The following is a 21,459-nucleotide window of genomic DNA, read 5'->3' on the forward strand; positions in this document are numbered from 1 at the left end:
TTTGTGGCCTAAAAGTATCAGGCAGAGAATCAGCAGGACTGCCAGGCAACTGGTGTTTAAAAGGAAATAAATATGGCAGCCTCCATATCCCTCATTTGGAAATGCTGCAGAAAGCGCATCCAATCAGAATGCGCTAATCGTGTTCACTCTCCATCTGCTTTGTTTGCGTCATCACCACCCAAGCGCTCGGTTGCCGATACTTCCGCAGGTTCTTCTGTTGTCTGTGCGCCGCTGTTCCTGGAGACCAGGAAACATAGGGCTTCCTGTTGGTTTGTAAAAAAACAAACAAACCCATGTGAATCCTACCTAGCAACAGGGAGAATTCTCATTGGTCCACCATGAACCAATGAAAATCTTCCTGCTACAGGAGAAGTCCCATTGGCTCAAACTACGAATCAAAAATCTATGTGATAAGTGAAGGATTTTTGTGTGGCAAGTAGCCTACTGTGAATGAACACCATCCATTCCTGTAGGCATCCATTGCATTCAATTTAAGCATTTGCAGTGCGTTTGTGATATGGCAGTGGAAAAATGCAGCTGGTTTCGACTTTGCATTAGCAAACTGGCGGCGATTGCGACCTGAATTGGTGTTCCATTTGACAGTGTAAGGGCCCATTTCCACTAGTGCTGTGGAAATTCGTATGCAATTGTATGCAAATTTTAATGCGAAAAAGCATTAAATTTGCGTCTGTAAGTATGCAAATTTAACCATGTCGGTACCTGTGTGCTTTTACATTGATTTCTTTCCAACGTCCCTCAGGATGGCCTCAAAATGAGAGATTCCGTGCCCCTCCCCCAAGGAAACACAAGCCAATTAAAAAAATGACAATAAATAGCTCCACCTCTTCCCCCTATCTTCAGTTTTTTGTGTTTCCCGGTCCACCCGGGAGCATAAGCCAATGTCTGCGACAAAATTTTTTATTTTTTAGCATGGCCTGGTGGTTCTGGTGGGAGCCAGGTCCCCCTGTAATTCCCCCTGTGTGGTCTCTTACCGGGTTGCGGGGCTCGGAAGGAGGCTTATATGGCGGCTGGTGCGCGGTTGAAGCGGCGTCTGAGGCGGCGGTTAGTGCGGTGGCTGATGCGGCAGCCATGACGGCAAGATGGTGTCCGGCAAGGTTGGATCTCGCGCGGAGTCAGGCGTGCTTACGTATGCGGAGGCACATACGTCACGCGTACATGCGTCTAGGGAGACGCATGAGTCATGCGCACTTTCGTCTAGGATGACGCATTTCCGGCGGAGGTACTACGGCTTCTGTGTTTTCTTCCGCCTCATGGACTCGGCGTCCAGATGTGACGGAGGCAGAGGACAGCTGCAGGTAATTTAAATTTAGTTCATTGCCTGGCAGGGGGCGGAGGAAGTTGTATTTAACAGACTCAGGGTCTGTGTTCGTCCTGACACTCTGTTTGTGCGGAATCTGGGAGATGGAGCAGCCCTGTTCTCCTGCAGATTCGATATTACCTGCTACAGTGCAAAGCGCCCAGAGCAATGCTCTTGCCTCAGGACAGGTATTATATGGTTGTTTTTGGGGGTATGTGTGATTTTTGCAGAGCAGGATTCAACTAAAACTCTTTTTTTCTCTGGTATTTTTTCAGAATAAAAATACAGAGAAAGGAAACAGCTCATCCAGATCCAGACCTAAGGGGGAGGTGACGGAGGAGCAAGATGGGACCAGTGTGGATACAAAAAAGCGGGATAAGAGATCGGATAGTAGTTCTGCTAGATCAGGTCGTCCTGCTAAGTGTTTAGAAAAATCCAGAAGATGTGATGTATGTGATGTAAAGTTATCCACTACTTGGAAAAAAGCAATTTGTCAAAAATGTGAAACCCCTGAAAAATCTAATAGTAATGTGGTTCAAGATCTGGTCTCTATGATTAGAGAAGAATTATGTACTACCTTCAAGGCTTTTCGTACGGCAATGGTTGATCCGGTGCAAAAGAGCCAGGTTGTGAGTAGTCAAGTTTTCCAGCCTGAGGTTGCTTTGGAGGAAGGGGAAGCCTCAGAGCAGGATTCAATGGAGGAAGGAGAGCAAAGAGATAATCCTTTACTGGAGGAAGAAGCCTCTACTTCTAGGGGGTCAAAATATCTTTTTTCTGCAGAAGATACTCCTGAGTTGTTAAGGGCTATATATGAAAATGAGGGAATCCAGGTGTCGGAACCTGTATTGTCTACTCAGGATAAAATTTATAAAGGGTTAAAGGGTCAGCCTAGCAGATCCTTTCCAGTACATTCCTCCCTGAAAGAAATTATTTCGGACCAGTGGAAGGAACCAGAACGTAGAGCCTTTATACCAAGTTCTTTTAAGCGACGCTTTCCTTTTTCTGAATCCGATGAAGCAGTTTGGGTCAAATGTCCCAAGATAGATGCGGCGATCTCTCAGTATTCAAAAGATTCTGATTTATCTTTTGAGGATTCTGGGTTACTGAAAGACCCGATGGACAAAAAATCGGACGTACTTAGTAAAAGAACTTGGGAGGCAGCTATGTTCTGTTTCAAGCCAGAAGTCTCTTCTGTTTGTGTGGCTCGTAATTTATTATCTTGGGTAGAAGCTGTTGAGGAGGATCTCATTAAAGGAGTTCCGCATGAGCATATTTTACTGTCTATCCCCTTGATTATGAAAGCAGTAGCTTTCTTGGCAGATGCGGCTGCAGAAGCTCTGAGGTATTCGGCCAGGGCAGCTGCTTTGGCTAATGCTACCAGGCGATCGATTTGGCTGAAAACCTGGGAAGGGGACATCACTTCAAAGCAGAGACTTTGTGCGATGCCCTTTGAAGGTGATTTGCTTTTTGGTAAAGATTTAGAAACTGTGTTAACTAGATCAGCAGAAAAAGGTAGAAGACTTCCTGACAAAAAGAAGAAAGTGGTTAATAAGAAATTTTTTCGTGCAAAAACAGGTTACTTCGCCAGAGGAAGAGGTAGAGGGGCTCAGTCTGGAGTTCGAGGCAGATGGGCTTTTTCCAGAGGAAGAGGTAGGGGTTCATCTACATTCAATAAGCCAGGGAACCCCAAGACTTCCGAAGATAAATGACTATCAGATACAGGTAGGGGGCAGACTGCAGTATTTTTTTCAGAGCTGGTGTCTGATCACCGGCAATCGTTTCATTTTGAAAATCATAGAAGAGGGTTATCGTCTGGAGTTTCAAAGTTTGCCCCCAGTCAGAAAATGTATTACAAATCTTCCAAAGGTTCGCAGCAAAGCAGATTTTTTGTGGAGGGCTGTTGCAAAACTAGTTTCTCAGAAGGTAGTTTGCAGGGTTCCTCTAGAACAGATGAACAGGGGTTTTTATTCCCATGTGTTTCTAGTTCAGAAGCCGTCAGGGGATCAGAGATTAATTCTGAATCTCAAAGAGTTAAACCCGTTTACAAAGGAAAAGAAATTTCGTATGGAAAATATTTATTCAGTGAGGAATGTGCTGATGAAGGGTATGTTTTTGGCATCGATAGATCTCAAGGATGCTTACCTGCACTTGCCAATAAATCCGGTGCATCAAAAGTTTTTGAGGTTTGCCATTCAGAAGGGAAGTGTGGTTGCCCACTACCAGTTCAGGGCGCTTCCCTTTGGTCTGACATCAGCCCCAAGAATTTTCACGAAGGTAATTGCGGAAATGATCCAATTTCTGCACTTACAGAACGTAAATGTGATACCTTATCTGGACGACTTCCTGATCCTCAACTTAAACGGAGATCAGTTGAAAAAGGACTGTTTACTATGTCTACAGACTATGCAATCTCTAGGCTGGCTAATAAACACAGAAAAATCGAATCTGACCCCATCAAGAAGTATGAAGTTTCTAGGCTTCATGATAGACACGGACCGAGAAATTATTTCTCTAACTCGAGAAGAGCTCAAAGTTAATAATGTCGGTAGAAAGGGTCCAGGGGTCAGAAACTCTAACGATAAGGGAATTGATGTCGGTGCTGGGATTAATGACATCGGCAATACCAGCAGTAGAGTGGGCCCAGTCGCATTCAAGAATCTTACAGAGGAGCATTTTGAGGAACTGGGACAACACACAGGATTCACTGGATCACAGGATATTGATAAGCAGAGAGGTGAAGATTTCACTAGATTGGTGGAGGAGTTCAGAGACTCTTTCCAAAGGAAGGAAATGGAGACAAAACGACCCAGTAAGGGTTACAACAGATGCCAGTGCCTGGGGTTGGGGTGCTCATTGTGCTCAACTACAGGCCCAGGGAAAATGGTCCACAGAGATCTCGAGGAGATCGTCAAATTTCAGAGAACTATTAGCAGTAAAGAATGCCTTGCTAAGTTTCCAGGACAGGATTTGTCAAAAAGAGGTGGTCATTTTTTCAGACAATATGGTGGTTATATCGTACCTCAACAAGCAGGGAGGAACGAGGTCGGAGAGTTTGTTAAACCTGTCACTGGAGATCATGGAATGGTCAGAGAAGTATATAATTTCATTAACAGCAGTTCACATCAAAGGAGAATTTAATGTGTGGGCAGATACTCTGAGTCGTCAGTTAATACTGGAGAGCGAGTGGGAGTTAAATCCGCGTATTTTCAATATGCTGGTAAAGAAATGGGGTCAGCCAATCTTAGACCTATTTGCTACAGCTCAGAATACAAAGACCAGAGACTTTTGCTCTATACAGACAGGAACCCAGTCGAACCGAATGGATGCCTTCTCAGTCCACTGGGGGGAGGGACTGATGTATGCGTTTCCTCCTTTCAGATTAATCCAGAGAGTTCTTTGCAAAGTGGTAAAGGACAAAGCCCAGATGATATTAGTGGTACCTTTTTGGCCAAAAAGATGTTGGTTCCCACAGTTAGTGAACTTGGCTATGGAAGACCCATTCAAGATACCAGTGTCTCGGGACATTGTGATACAGGGGAAAGCTGTTCATCCAGATCCTCACTGGCTTCAACTTTCAGCCTGGATCCTGAAAGGGTCCTGTTAAGAGAGAAAGGGTGTTCAGAAAAGGTGATTGACACTCTTTTGAAAAGTAGAAAGCCTATCACCAGGAGAATATACTTTCGTGTTTGGAAGACTTTTTTAGCATGGAGAAAGGCTACACGTAAAGGAGTTGGTGTACCTGATGTGTTGGATTTTTTACAAAGAGGCGTGGATCTTAAGTTGGCTCCAGGTACATTAAAGGTTCAGGTGGCGGCTTTATCAGTTTTCCTTGACAAGCAGCTTGCTAGGGATCCTCTTATCATGAGATTTTTGAGAGTAATCAAAATGGGAAGATGGGTGCCAGAGAAGATTATGCCAGCTTGGGATCTAACATTAGTTCTACAGACATTAATTAAGGATCCTTTTGAGCCGTTGGAAAGAATATCAATACATTTATTAACTTTAAAGGCGGTTTTTCTGGTGGCAATTACATCTGCAAGGAGAGTTGGAGATCTTCAGGCACTATCAGTGAAGGATCCATTAATGACTATTTTAGATGATAGGATAATTCTTAGACCAGATCCAGCATATCTTCCTAAAGTGAATTCATCTTATCATCGTTCCCAGGAAATTGTCCTACCTTCATTTTGTGATAATCCAAAAAATTCAAAGGAAAAGGAATTACACTGTCTTGATGTAAGAAGAGCGATTCTTAAGTACCTGACTACGGTGAAACAATTCAGAAGATCGAGTCATTTGTTTGTTTTATTTGCAGGTCCAAATAAAGGGTTACAGGCTTCAAAATCAACTATTTCACGTTGGATTAGAGAAGCAATTGCTATGGCATATAAAAACAATGGCAAAGTACTACCTGAAAGATTGACGGCTCATTCCACAAGATCATTATCTACGTCCTGGGCTGAAAGAGCAGGCGCATCCTTGGAACAAATCTGTAGAGCAGCAACTTGGGTGTCTCCAAATACCTTCATTAAGCACTACAGAGTGGACGTTTTATCAAATCAGGATCAAACGTTCGGTAGGAAAGTGCTGCAGGCAGTAGTCCCACCCTAGAGGTAAGCAGTTTCTCGCTTGTCTCTCATTTTGAGGCCATCCTGAGGGACGTTGGAAAGAAAAACCTTGTTACTCTTACCGTTAACGGTATTTCTTCCAGTCCCTCAGGATGGCCTGGGTTTCCCGCCCTATAGGGAAAGCGTAAGTATGAAAGTGTACGTTACTAGTTGGCTTTATATGAATATGCATATTTTGGGCTTTAGTAAAGTTTTTAGAATTGGTTATTTAGAGGGTGTTTCTCTATACATTAAACTGAAGATAGGGGGAAGAGGTGGAGCTATTTATTGTCATTTTTTTAATTGGCTTGTGTTTCCTTAGGGGGAGGGGCACGGAATCTCTCATTTTGAGGCCATCCTGAGGGACTGGAAGAAATACCGTTAACGGTAAGAGTAACAAGGTTTTTTAAGCGAAAACGTATGAAAATTCGCATGAAAAATTTGCATAATGAAAACGTAGGTGAATTTCCTATGAAATACATTACAGGTGATTTGCATACTAGCCTTGCGGTGTGCGAATTCTGATGGCTCTGCTGTGCAGATTTTTTTTTTCTGCACAGTCCACTGCACAGAATTTCTGACAAGTGCAAATAGGCCCATTGATTTATATTGGTTATGCGAATCCGCATGCAGATTTGCTCTAGTGGAAACGGGCCCTAAACCCACCTTATTAATAACATTGGATGTATTTACTGCCTGTGTTTTTTTTTGGGGGGGGGGGGGGGGGTTTTATCAATTTTGTTCCGGTAAGATTGCTGCAGTGTATATGGTCCCTAAGGGGTTTTATTTTGCCTTGTCCTTTTTGATCATAATTTTCTAAACTTTGAACTTTCTTCCAGAATGGGTAGATGCTCGGGAGATGACTTTCTTTTCTGCTTTCAGGAAGGCCAACACTGTGATGTCACTGCTGATAGACATGGCACTGGGAATTGCACTGATGTACTGGTTGTACCAAGGGAATCGCATAGGACAGCTGGCGGATGCCCTCATCCCTGTGGCTGATGTAAGGGAAAAACAAAATGCCAGTTTTTGGCCATTGAACACAGATATGTGAGACTGGCGCTAGTCTTGGTATTTAAAAATCTATAGATTTATTGTATAGTTTACTGTAAAAGATACATTTTCAAAGCAAAAATGCAGATACAAAAAATAACAATATGTACGTAAAAAGTAACAAATGGTCATAGACCAGAAATCATTGAGGGTGGAGGATGTATGCAAATGTTCCCCGATATTGTACAGTTATTACTGACTGGTGCAAACAATAGGATATACAATATTCAGCTTAGACTCGCACATCCAGCATGCATACAGGAGCCACCTGGTTCCCCTTTCTAGGCCCTACTATGGCGTCAAGTCACCAAGCAGTTTAGTCTACTAGTCTAGTCTACTGATAGTTTTTAGTCTACTGATGGTTTGGTCAGTTGCATCAAAGGGAAATTCACTATTACCAAATGTTTTAGGCCCGATTCACACTTCAGCGTTTTGCTGGCCATTTCGGCAAAATGCGCTAGCTAGCAATAATACCCTTTGGGCCCATTCTAACTTGGGCCATTTGCGTTAATCACCGGCGATTAACGCAAATCGGCAAACGCAAATTTGTATCCTGCACCATTTTCAGGCGATTTTCCGGCAGTCGCGTTTAGTGCTATAGAAGCGCTAATCACGATTGCAAAAAATCGCCCCAAGTGGAACTGGCGATTTTTTTTATTTTTTTTTTGCGTTAAAATCGCCAAAAATCGCCAGAGCAAAATGCTAGCAAAAGCGCTAGGTGGGTAAATAAGGGGAAATGATCAAAAGATGCAATTCACAAACAAGTAGCTATGACTGACATCCTTCTCCTCTGGTGAGCTCTCCTCTGCATACAATTACACTCCTGCATTATTACTTCAAAAGGTTCCATCCTCACATCTAAAATACCTCACACTTAAGGCTCATACACACATCAGACTATAGTCTTTGGAAAATGAAAGATCACAGACCAATCTTACCACCCTTCATGTAGTATGAGAGCCATACTCTACACAGTCTTTTCTATGGAGCTGAACTCCACATCAGAAAAAAATCTTTGAAAGATGCTGCACACACAGATGCTGTACAGACACAAAAGATCAGTATCTGCAAAAGATCTGTTTCTGCAAATTGCAATGATAGTCTATGAGATCTGCAGATCATCATACACACATGATTTAACTAGGATTCATCTGCAGATCAAGCAATCCTCTGCAGATCTGAAAATCCATCCTGGTGGATCTGATCTGCAGATGAATGTGTGGATGATGAACGGCAGATCTCATAGACTATCATTGCAATTTGCAGGAATGGATTTTTGGCAGGAACAGATCTTTTGCAGATACTGATCTTTTGTGTCTGTACAGCATCTGTGTGTGCAGCATCTTGCAAAGATTTTTTTCTGATGTGGAGTTCAGCTCCATAGAATAGACTGTGTAGAGTATGGCTCTCATACTACATGAAGGGTGGTAAGATTGGTCTGTGATCTTTCATTTTCAAAAGACTATGGTCTGATGTGTGTATGGGGCCTAACTTTACCAACAGAAATCAGCTGGTCTAATCTCTGTCAGAAAAAGTGGTTACTCCTTGTTTGCCTTTGTGAATTGTGTAATTACTAAATATTAAACCAGGTCTAAAAACAGGTCTATAACCTTACACCAAACAGTCAGTAGACTAAAAACCATCTGAAGACAAGTCTAAACTGCTTAGTGAATTGAGGCCTATGTTGAAAAACATAGTCCTAATAAAACACTTGCAAAAATTAGCAGATAGCAAATCTTAAAAAAAAAAAAAAAAAAAAAAAAAAAAGTTCAGTTTTTGGCCATTGATGTCCCTTTTCCTCTGCTGTATAACGGATCCAAGAAGAAATAAGCTGTGCTTCTTCTGCAGAGACCTTTTAAAGAGACACTGACACGAACATTTTTTTATTATATGATTTCTATGTGTAGTACAGCTAAGAAATAAAACATTAGGAGCAGAGCCATAAGTCTAATATTGTTTCCAGTACAGGAAGAGTTAAAAAAACTCCAGTTATCTATGCAAAAGAGCCATTGAGCTCCATGCCTTTCAAAGTCGCAGAGAGCTCTGTCTTATGAAGCTTATTATCTTAAGTGTCAGTCAGTCTGTATTTTCTTTTTCTCTGCAGAAGACCATTCAATAGTTCACTGGCCTGCTCTGTAAAATCAATTAGATGGCTGAGTAGTGTGTAAACTGGAAATATTACAGAATGATGCAATGTTATAAAAAACGCAATATAACTGAAAATAGAAATATGAGAATATTTTCTTTGCTACTAATCCTCTAGTAATCATCCGTACTACACAACCAATTCATGATATCATAATTTTTTTTCGCTTCAGTGTCTCTTTAAGAAGAACTGTTGTGAAAATAACATAATGAATAAAATTGCTTTTACAATATTAATGTATAGATTATTTAGTCAGCGTTTGCCCATGGTAATATCTTCCCTCTCTCTGATTTACTTTCTTAAATGTATCACTGGTGGTAACATCCTTAGTTATGTCAGGTGATCTGTACGGAATGTTCGTTACTGAAAGTTCTATGCACAGAGGGAGATGCCGCTTGCTTGGCAGTTGGAAAAAGTTATTTCCCACAATGCAATAGAGTTCACAGACAGCAAACTGTCAGGAACATGGTCATGACATCACACTGTGGGAGGGGTTTCACTACAATATCAGCCATACAGACACCCCTCCCCCCGATAATCTATTTGAGAAAAGGTAAATATTTCTTGTGGGAAAGGGGGTATCAGCTACTGATTAGGATTAAGTTAAATCCTGGGTTAAAGTTCTCAAAATAGTGGATGGCCAGTTGATTAGGGATGTGGCCAAATCAAAGCGAAACCAATATTAAGCTTTAGCTCACTTGCTTCTAGGAAATAAAATATTGGTACATATACAGTCAGGTCCATAAATATTGGAACATCGACACAATTCTAACATTTTTGGCTCTATACACAAACACAATGAATTGAAATGAAACGAACATAATGTGCTTTCACTGCAGACTGTCAGCTTGATTTTGAGGGTATTTACATCCAAATCAGGTGAACAGTGTAGGAATTACAACAGTTTGCATATGTGCCTCCCACTTGTTAAGGGACCAAAAGTAATGGGACAGAATAATAATCATAAATTAAATTTTCACTTTTTAATACTTGGTTGCAAAACCTTTGCAGTCAATTACAGCCTGCAGTCTTGAATGCATAGACCTCACCAGACGCTGGGTTTCATCCCTGGTGATGCTCTGCCAGGTCTCTACTGCAACTCTCTTCAGTTCCTGCTTGTTCTTGGGGCATTTTCCCTTCAGCGTTTGTCTTCAGTAAGTGACATGCATGCTCGGCAATCGGATTCAGGTCAGGTAATTGACTTGGCTATTGCATAACATTCTACTTCTTTCCCTTCAAAAACTTTGGTTGCTTTTGCAGTACGCTTGGGTCATTGTCCATCTGCACTGTGTAGTGCCTTCCAATGAGTTCTGAAGCATTTGATATTCAGAACATCACATTCTATAAAAGAGTCCATCGCAGAAGTGCATCTCAGTAGAGAAGCAGTGCACTGGGGGGTGCAAGGGGTTAATGTTGCCTTTTTGTTACTTATGGAAAGCACAGCCAAATTGTGTGCAGTATAATACAGCTCTAAAGGTGCCAGGATCGTGCTTGGCTGTAAAGAGACTGTGAGCTAGCAGCAGGCACCATTGACAGGAGCAGGAAAGAGATGGTAAAAGTTCATACCCATATGTATATAATTGCTTTACTATTTCCTTCTGTGATTCTTGTATATAGCGGGTAGCCCTGGAACTCCAGGAGTTGCTGCAGTGGCTGATGGGAGCTCCCGCCGGGCTGAAGATGAATCGCGCTTTGGACGAGGTCTTGGGGAGGTTCTTTATGTATCACATCCACCTGTGGATCAGTAAGTTCCAGCTATGTCGTTTAGAAAACTTTGAGGGCTCGTTTCCACTATCGCGAATCTGCATGCGTCCAACGCATGCAGATCCGCACATGTAATACAAGTGGATGGGCCTGTTTCCACTGTAGCGTTGTTGAGGTGCGTGAAAAAAACGCACAAAAGAGCCAACGATTTCGCCTGCGTCGGGAATCCGTGCGAATCGCCGCTAATGTATTTAATAGTAAAAACGCATGCGTTTGTTACATGCGTTTTTACCCTCGATTTCACGAGCGATTTCGCACCTTTTTCAATTTTATTTAGCCCTGGCAGTGTCATGGTTAATTTCGCATGGCACCCTGCCATGCGAAATCGCAGGCGAAATCGCGGGTAAAAACGCATGTGGAAACACATCCGCATGCGTTTTTACAAGCGTCGGAATGCGGCCGAAATCGCGTCGCAACAGTGGAAACAAGCCCTAAACCTCTTACTTTCCCTCATTACAAATTAATCTTGAGCTCCTTGCAGAAATGGTAGCAGAGCTGAATGGAAGCATTTTGCATAGTGTTAGCCTGATTTTTTTTTTTTTTTTGATTTTTTTTTTTATGACCATATTTATAGTAAATGTGTGACTGCGCTGTCAACCAGAGCTTACCATGCTGGGTAATGAAAGCTGGAATAAAACTGGTGCTCAGGGCAACCAATCAGGTTTTAGCTGTGATATGCTATATATTAACCGAAGGTGTTATGTATGCATGGAACCTGGGGGTGGAGGATTAGTGTGGCTGGTGGCTTAGCGGGAATGGTGCAGTTGTGGGTGGTGGTTGAAATATGTATGTGCGGCTGCAGGTCTGTCCTTGCTTAAAGGGGACCTGAACTCCGAACCTACTCTGCTGTAAGGGCTGGTGCACACCGAGCGGGTTTTCTGGCGTTTTTACAGCTGCTTGCGGCTGTGGATACGCCATGGTAATGTATTTCAATGGGGTGGTTCACACCAGAGCGGAAGGCGTTTTGCTGAAACGCATACTCCCGGGCTGAGGCATTTTTTGGATTGCGGAGGAGCTTCTGCCTCCAATGTTAAGTATAGGAAAAACGCAAACCGCTCTGAAAAACGCCAGTTCAGATTGGTTTTGCAGGCGTTTTTGTTACAGAAGCTGTTCAGTAACACTTTGCTGTAACAGTATATGAAATCTACTACACCAAAAAACGCTACCCAAAACCGCAAAGCGCTAGCTAAAACTTCATAAAAATAAGAAACAGCGTTTCAAAAACCGCTAGCGTTTTGTGGATCTGCTAGCGGTTTTTGGTGTGCAGCGGGCCTAAAAGATAAGCAACAGCATATTAACATTTACAGAAAAAACATTTTTGTTACAGCTGATATAAATCTGCAGGGTGTCTACTTACAGCTTTCATGAAAGCAGACATAGGATTAACATCCGGCCTCGTAGTGGCGAAGCTTGGCGCGGCTATAGCAGTATTGCTATAGTTCGCCCCCCCCCCCCGTACAGGTAATTGGGGGATCCAGCGATTGCCGGACCCAGAATTACTTCTCCCTCCAAGTTGCGATGACTCAGAGGGGGAATAGTATTTAATACTTCTCTCAATTCCTCCTCCCATATTTGTGCTGTCATGCAGCTCACTCTGCGCCAAAAAAAACCCTCCGCATCAGAATGCCATGTACACAGGTAGATAGGAGGCGTACCTGTTGCACAGCCGCCGGGAGGCATGTGCTCCTGCACAAGTCCCGGGCGGCGTTAATTGCTATGCCCCCTCCAGGTTGCCGTGGATAGTGGGGGGAAAGACCTAAATCGGCTTCCAGCTATTGCTGGCGGCCGAATTGCAGTGTTTTTCTGAGCACTACTTTAGCCGTAATTCCTCTGGAGGCGCTGGCTACACCCACATTTTCTGCACTGTTTTTGCAGCGCTCCAGGTAGGAGGAGGTGAGAGCCAGCCATCTTGGGCACCATCTTTATTGATGGGGGAGGGGTCATGCAAGCTGAAGCCATTACTTGATATGAACTCCGACAACAGTGAGGTGCTGGTGGTTTGGGGCTGTTTAGGATTAATCAGTTACAAAAGCATGATAGTGCATATGTATAAAATGTTTATTTGTTCCATAATAAAATGCACCATGGATTCCTTTTTTCCTGTGTTGCTGTCACTTATAATTGTACAAATCTGACAGATCCAACATTTCTTTATGGGGCATTTTTAGGGTTTTCTTTATTTACAAAAACACCTACTGAATAATAGCTGCTCAAGCCAACTGCCAAAATAGTGTACAGTCGAGTAGAGAGACCAGCCAGCATCTTGTTATAGTGCCTTTCCAGAGAATGCTTTTGTAAAGTATAACATAAATATTAACAAACCCCCATGAGATGATGACTAGTCCAAAACCGATCAGATTTTTACTGTAATCGACAGCAACATAGGAGAAAAGTAATTTATAGTGCATTTTACTCTGGAAGAAATGTAATTCTTAAAAGTATGTATTTTAAATTTTAAAATGTTTCATGATGGAGGTCCTGCAATGTTAATAGTGTGATAACATTACACAAACTGAGTTAAATGTTGATTATGCATGTTGCTTGCCAGAGCGAGTGCTGTAAGAAGGAAGGTATGAGCCAGCTGAAACTCTGTGCTCACCTTACCTCAATATACTGTTTCCAGGTTACATCCGCCTCATGTCCCCCTTCATTGAAGTCATCTTTTGGTACATCGGTCTGTCTGCCTGTCTGGGACTGTCAGTGGCTCTGTCCATTCTTTCTGACATCATCGCCCTGCTAACTTTCCACATCTACTGCTTCTATGTGTATGGGGCCAGGTATGTATACGCTGAGCAGCACATAATGCAAGGATGGGTCATTGGCTCCCCATGCTTGAAAGGGTTTAAATTATAGAAGCAGCCACATAACTGCCTGAGATTTGATCTGAGCAAGAACATATACCTCATATCTCATGTGAAGATTTAAGGCCTATAGAAATGCTATTCAAGTGGGATTGTCACCATAAAAATAAAATTTCAACAGCAACTGGTCTGAGTGTTTTAAGTGATAAAGATGCTAATCCTGCATTCAAAACTTTCAAAACTTTTTCTGCTGTTATGGTTTGGAGTTATCACATACTTTAGGAGCACTGGCCCTTTAACAGCCATTGCCATTCAGTTGCATGCTGGGGGTTCTTTTTATCTAAAATATATTTATAAAGAAGAAATGACATCAGTATTTAGCCTGAAACTGTGGGCAAAAGACATGGTTCCCACCAGGAACAGAATTATCTTCATTTACTATCTAAAATTCACTGAAATCAAAATGTGGGCAGTATAATACATGTTATGTAAACAGATCACGTATTTATCTACTTATATATGTTTTTTTCCCCTGGCATAGTATTGCTAATCCTCCTGCTTTAAAAGAAACTTGAGGCAAACCTCCGGTAAAAAATACATACTTGCCACCTCTGGATGTAGTAGAGGCTTCCTGTGTCCAGAAGATCCAGGCTGTGTTTTTTTTTTTTTCAGGCATGAGAATGGCTATGCTGCGCCCGAATGAGTACAGCTGTACCTGCGCAGTAGCTACTGCACCGGCATGCCATGCAGATGCAGCCATACACAGACAGGCACAATACTGCCTCACTCGTGCCTGAAGAGGAGTGTGGCCTGGATCTGCAATGGAGGACCAGAGCATGGCGTGGGAAGCCTCTATGGGATACAGATGCTTTATTCTTTGTAGATAAGTACTGTATATACTCGAATACAAGTCGACCTCGTGTATAAGTCGACTCCAATATTCAACCCTCTTAAGCTGGAATTTTTTATAGACTAAAGTATAAGTCTACCCAGCAAAGTAAATGGCTGTACTTGGGACTAAGGAGGTGGTTAATTACTGCACTGCATAAAGTGTTGCAGCCATTAACCCCTCCTGTCCCTTAAGTGCAGCCAATACCTCCTCCAGGCACCCAAGTGCTGCAATTATTCACTCCCTTTTATTCAGCCCAGTATTTCCCCCGCCCCTTTCCTTGTTTATTGCTGTGGCCAGGACTTTCAGACTTTTGTTTTCTTGGCATTTCCTTTCCTCAAAGTGTCCCTTACCACAGGGTAAATTGCTGCAAATGGAAATGTCACTAATAGACACATTACCCAGTGTGCTCAGTGTTGCCCATGACTCATGTATAAGTCGACCCCCATACTTTTATGAAGGGAGTCAGACCTACATTTCTAGACTTATACTTGAGTATATACAGTATGTCATTTGTAGCTTGACGTTTTTCTCCAGTACACTTTAGAGTCATAAGGTTAGGCAAGTAAGTAAAACCTGTTTATATGGGCAGGTGTATTCCATCACATTTAGGTTGGAATTAAGAAGCCACATACCAGGAGTGCGGTAATAGATCATTGATCTGGTCAGTAGTTCACAGGTCCTCTGCTCTTCCTTCAGATAATGGCAGGTAGGAGGAGGGACTGAGTGCAACCAATAGGCAGCCTCTGTGTCTCTTCAGGTTTGGAACAGGGCATGGTTTTCAGGCTGCTGTATACTGTCATTCACAATACTGGTCTTATGAATGGAGTTGCTGAAACCTGCCTTACCAACCCCTGCTCTCTGGATTCTCAGCTCCCATAATGCTTTGCAATGTAAGAACAGCAAGTATAATAGCATTGTAGTAAATCCAGCAGTTATTTACAGTGTGAGAAGTCTGGTGGTTTGGACCAGGCAATAGTGGACAGTGAATAAGAAGCTATCACAGTCCCCCTGTCTCCAGCTTGGTCTTCTGTATGTTCTGCGTTGCAGTGGGGAAGTGGATGGAGCAGTGTTTATGGGACCAGCATAAATGAGGGGAAAGGGTAGGACGCTCCACTAAGCACTCTGCAGATACTGGGGCACGAGTGGCTGCGGGATTCAGGAGCGGGGAAGGAGGTTCTGCTGCATTCACTCAAATGTAAACCAAGATTAGATATGAGGCCGACCTTTTCTTTGACCAAAGAATACTTGGCTTAAATTTGAGTAAATACAGTAAATTCAGGCTGAAGTACAGGAAGAAGGTATTTTTCCTTTTCATTTTCATTTTGACTTATGTTCCAAGGTTATTGGGTAACCATAATTTTGAAGTTTTTGGATTTCCATTTGTAAAGTGTCCATATGGTAAAGGGAGGTTTTTTTTTTTTTTGTTTTGTTTTTTTTTGGTCAGTTAAGGTACACTTGAAGCTAAAGTTTACATTTTTTATTAAGTGCATATTGTGTAAAAGCACTTAGCTCCTAAAAGTCCTCCTGCTGCTCGTTGTCTTCAGGGTCTCCCAGTTCACATTCTTGGCCTTTGTAAGATTAAAATGGCTCATCAGTCCGAATCCTTCCCCAGGAAGTGGCCGTGCACGAGCACATTTGAACTGGGCATGTGCGAGTTCTGAACTGTGCATGTCCAGTAAACGGATGCACTCATGCACAAATCACCTTCAAAGAACAGGGAACGGGAGGGACTCGGAAGACGTTCAGTAGTTAGTGCTCTGGTTCACCAGTCTTTTGAATTAGAAGTTTTGTCAGGTATGCTTTAACTGTTTATATAAAAATTATTTTTTCAATATTGTATTATGCAGGCAAATATGATATAATAACTGGTGCACGCTATGCTGCCTAGGGCAGGAATGCACGCACCATCTCTCTGGATATCGAGCATGCGCCATCCGATCAGTTCTGCGGCCAATCACAGCATGGCAGAAGAGGCGTGTGCGGGGCGGACAGACAACACTGTGGCCAATCAGAGTGCAGTTGAACCAGGGGTGGGGGGGGGGTCAGGAGTGTGGGAAGAAATTACCTACCTACACTGATCGCATGCGCCATCCGATCAGTGCTGCGGCATCCGATCAGTGCTGCGGCCAATCACAGCATGACAGAAGAGGCGTGTGCGGGGCGGACAGACAACACTGTGGCCAATCAAAGTGCGGTTGAACCAGGGGTGGGGGGGGGTCAGGAGTGGGAAGAAATTACCTACACTGCAGTGTTCCCCAACCCTGTCCTCAAGGCCCACCAACAGTGCATGTTTTGTGGAAATCCACAGAGGTAGGAAATCAGCTCTGCTGAGACACTAATTAAGTCACCTGTGCATGTTTGTGGTTTTCTGAAAAACCTGCAGTGTTGGTGGGCCTTGAGGACAGGGTTGGGGAACTCTGCCTACAGACACAGTGCTTGGAAATGATTATGTATTGAATGTGTTTCCTCAGTACCTCTCCAGCAGGTGGCATGCTCCACCACAAGACAGCATTTAGTCATGTCTCTCACAGGGAACCGCTGTCACCTACACTACCGTGCATGTGTATACTAGTAGAAGTTTCTGTTCAGGGGTGTAGCAATAGCCACAGCAGTCATAGCAACTGCTATGGGGCCCTGGAGATGAGGGTGGCAGTTGTTGTGTTAAATATTACCTTTCCTATTTATCTTTACCCCCTGATTTTGCCGTAGTGCCCATGGACTATACACAGTGTACATATGGAAATGTAAATTGCCCACTCAACTCCTATCCATACAGAAGGGGCAGGTGACATTGCTCAAGAGAGCCTAGATCTAAAGACCCCATGAAAATGTTGCTAAGGGCCCCATGATCTCTAGCTGCGCCACTGTTTCTGTTCTTATTTTGGATATGAAACATGACTATCTTCAAAGCAGGAACCTTACCTTTCTCAAAATATTATTGGTCCTTCAGTAAGTGGCTGGATAAGTGTACTGGTTATGGGCTCTGCCTCTGACACAGGAGACCAGGATTTGAATCTTTGCTCATCCTGTTTATTAAACCAGCAACTACTCAGTAAGGAGACCTTGGGCAAGACACCCTAACACTGCTACTGCCTATAGAGCACACCCCAGTGGCTGCAGCTCTGGCTCTTAGAGTCACGCAAACGCAATATAAATCTTCTGTGTCTTGTCTTCACCCATATAAATTGAGCTGTCAGTATAACGAACTGTTATGAATGTGGAAACGTTTTATCCTGCTATGCTTGTTACTGATATCCTGTCATTTTATTGTCTGATAGATTATACTGCTTCAAGATGCACGGCCTGTCGTCTCTTTGGCGCCTATTTCGGGGAAAGAAGTGGAACGTTCTGCGACAGAGGGTGGACTCCTGCTCATATGACCTGGATCAGGTATGTGTATTTATTTGTGCTTGCAGTTTTACTGTCTTGCCAGCAGAGGGAGTACCTGCTAGTACTTATAGGGCATACTACTGTATTACTAAATTGGAAAGTGGAAAGCTATATATACAGTACTGTACTTCTGCAGTTTTTAGTGTGTTATTTTATGAAGTGAATCATAGATCAGCCTTGTAGCAAGAATCCTAAGGTGGTAATGACGACCTAAGCAAAGGGAAATATAGAGACTTCTATATTTATTTCCTTTAAAAAATGCCAGTTCCTAGTATGCTGAGTTTTTTTGGCTTCATTAGTTTTGGAGTCGTGCTGTGAGAGCAGCCAGCAGAGTCAGAGCAAAACTTTAAATATTGAAGCCAGAACATCACCATCAATGTTAGGGCAACTAGTATTGTCATAAGGAAGTTGGCAACAGCACTGTTCCTATTCTTGCTAGTTAAGGTTTTGTTTAAAGTGGAAGTGAAATGGACTTAACTTTTAAACTGAGCCTGCCCCTATGTAATACAGTGTTGGTACACACATTCTGCCAGATGTCTGTTCTCATTGGTATAGTGGAATTATTCCCTAAGTCAAGCTGAGCTATCTCCTGACGCTACATCTAAATGCAGCACCAGCCTCTCCCCACATGGTGACAAAAGTCCCAACCCATCTACTCCTCTCATGACTTTATGTTCACAGGGTGACGAGAGGTGGGGTCGCTCTCACCCAGGTCACTTTGCCTTATAGCAGATCCATGTGCTGGCATCTTTAGGGATAGCTTTATTTTGTCCAGATGTATTTGTATATTCCTCTTATACTATTCAGATATACATTGTATTTATAAGGCCTGAAGAAGGGTTACCAAATGCGAAACAAGTTGGCGTTGTCCCCTAAGAAAAATACAAGCCTTATCTTTGTGGCCTCAATGGGCTTGAGCTGTTGCATGCAGCAGTGGGGTACACAGATATTCTATTTGGTTCCTGTTGATAGGGGTGTATTGTTTATGAACGCATATAACCTTCAGCTTGTATATCTTCTTCCCCGCAGCTGTTCCTTGGGACATTGCTGTTCACTATCCTGCTCTTCTTATTGCCAACTACTGCCCTGTATTACCTGGTCTTCACCTTGGTACGTATTGTTTGTTTGAGATAGACACCGCCTTTATCAACATTCTTGGCTCAATTGATAATGAAAAACAAAACAGCAAATTGATAATTTTTTTCTAAATTGTATTAATTGCCTCTTTTTCTCCATTTTGCATTGTACCAGGTCTTATGCCATGAGATTTTTTGGCAGATAGTTCCGTAGATAATTTCCGACAGGTCCGATCTGATTTCCGATCGTTTTTCTGATCGATTTCTCATAGAAGCGAAAGGAAATCAATCGTAACCAATTGTATCTGTCCACCTACTTCTGAAAATTACACTTTTTATATATCCCCAAATTTTTTTTCGTTTAAAAACTTAAAGTAGATTTAATGTTTTATTGCCTCTGTTCAATGGCACAGTTTTGTCAGTGTTCCAACGCTAAAATGTATAAACTATTTATCCCTTCTTATCAGTGAGGGTTACGTTATATTCCTGTAGCCCAACTGGAGAGAAACTGACAATTGCATACCTAAATGTTAAACTCTTTCAGGCAGAAAAAAGCATAGCCTAGTTATTAATATGTTTGGCACTGTACATAAACATGTAGCGTCCTCAGCATGCGCAGTATGTGGAAATCTCATACTGCACTTGGAGTGTGAATGAGCACGCACACAGCCAAGGCCATGCAGGCTCATTGGCCATTAACTGACCAGTCTGTGGAAATCGAAACTTAGCCGCAGCGGGGGACTGGAGGATCGGTTGGGCCCAGCGTAGGCACAGGACAGCTGCAGGGGGCTGGAAGAAGCCCCAGGTAAGTAAAACTTTTTTTTTTTTTTTTTTTTTAAATGTTTGGTTTAGATTTACTTTAAGGAAACATTTTATTTATTTTAGACATACTATAACTTCTGATTATTTCTCCACATAATGGGCTTCTTTGTTTTATAGTATCTTTCTACAAGGTTTTCAATCCCTTTTGTTGTAGTAGAATTGCACTACTCAACTATGAGTTGGAGGGTTTAGGGGGGCGTTGCATGTTGATGCTGCTGAACAAACAGTTACTGGCGTTCTGCAGTCACATGACAAGCCATGCGGGGAGAGAAGAGATTAACCAGACAGATGCAAGTTGCATGACACTAAAAGAATCCATTGTGTGGCTGATGAAAATCAAAGGCTGTTACTTTCTGGATGACCCTTGTAAATAAAATCTAGTTCTGTGAGTGGCAAACACAAACCTCCAGGTACGGCTGCCGGTGGCATGGTCACGTCAGTGGCTGCAGTGTTAAGAAGTGACATTCCAGCTGTCATATACACCCATAAACAAGCTTAGTACAGTTTGATAGCCTGACATAGAGTGACATAAAGTTTAATCACCTATAATTGCAGTGAGATAGAAAGGAGGAAGTTGTCATTTTGTGAGATGGTTTAATTATATGTAATGTATCATTTTGGCCGGCTCATATTTTCATTCCAGTCTGTGATGCAGAGGAATAAACAAAACCATTCTGACATTAGAACAACTCGTTACCTTACATACCAGTTCAGAACTGCTTTATTAAGTAAAAAAGAACACTGATCCTCATCCAGGGAGCAGAGCTAAAATAACAAATGTGCTGATACTTACCGGTATATACTTGAGGGAGGTAAGAATGTGTCAAAGTAGTTTGAACTTTGAGGATTGAATGTACCGGTAAGTAAAATCCCTAATAAATACAACCTCCTTTCTTCCCCACACAAATACCTTTATTGCCATATAAGATTCCTGGTAATTTGCTGTGCAGTACACTGCTGTTGCCATTGTCATTAGAAGTGAAGTGGCCCACTGCATTGTGGGATTTTTAGTTCTATGTATAACTGAAAATTTTGTAATCAGATGATACCATTTAAGGTGGCCATACATCAGGCGATTTGGCGGCAGATCGACTATCTGATTCGATTATTATAATCGAATTGGATGACAATTGCTGCCGCCAAGTGCATGCCTGACTGACAATGCAACCAATTTGAAGATGAAAATTGGACGCATTGTCGAACGCACATGCTGCAAGATGTTGGGCTGACTTGCTCGATCGGGTGCAATTTCGGAACAATCGAACGCAGCGAAACCTCCAACGCTGCCCCCCCCCCCCCTAATGATAAACGTGCCCCGTGCAAAGTATACATTACCTGTCCGCAACCTCCGCTTGTCCTGCCACTGCTTCCAGGATTCCATGCGTTATTTCCTAGTAAGGGCGCCCGTGTGACGTCAGACATCACACGCGCCCTTGCTAGGAAACCACAAGGCCACAGGTAATGTATACCTTGCAATGGGCATCGGGGGAATATTTATCATGGGGGGGGGGGGGGGGGGGGGGACGACAGTGGCAAGGCAGTTGAATGCGGTGTCACAAGGCTGGTTCAGGATCGATTTCAGCAAATTGA

General features: G+C 42.7%; 1 protein-coding gene across 1 annotated transcript in view; it reads left to right on the plus strand.

The window, feature by feature from the left end:
* The window catches only part of PIGQ (phosphatidylinositol glycan anchor biosynthesis class Q), a 45,868-nt gene that overhangs the window by 12,001 nt on the left and 12,408 nt on the right, over positions 1–21,459 (plus strand). The window contains exons 4-8 of the mRNA XM_068246727.1: positions 6,808–6,928; positions 10,742–10,868; positions 13,512–13,665; positions 17,860–17,971; positions 19,001–19,081. Of these exons, the coding sequence (XP_068102828.1) occupies positions 6,808–6,928; positions 10,742–10,868; positions 13,512–13,665; positions 17,860–17,971; positions 19,001–19,081 (595 nt within the window). The remainder of the gene's footprint in view (positions 1–6,807; positions 6,929–10,741; positions 10,869–13,511; positions 13,666–17,859; positions 17,972–19,000; positions 19,082–21,459) is intronic.

The sequence above is a fragment of the Hyperolius riggenbachi genome, chromosome 7 (genome assembly GCF_040937935.1).
Source record: "Hyperolius riggenbachi isolate aHypRig1 chromosome 7, aHypRig1.pri, whole genome shotgun sequence".
In the NCBI taxonomy this organism is placed as follows: domain Eukaryota; kingdom Metazoa; phylum Chordata; class Amphibia; order Anura; family Hyperoliidae; genus Hyperolius; species Hyperolius riggenbachi.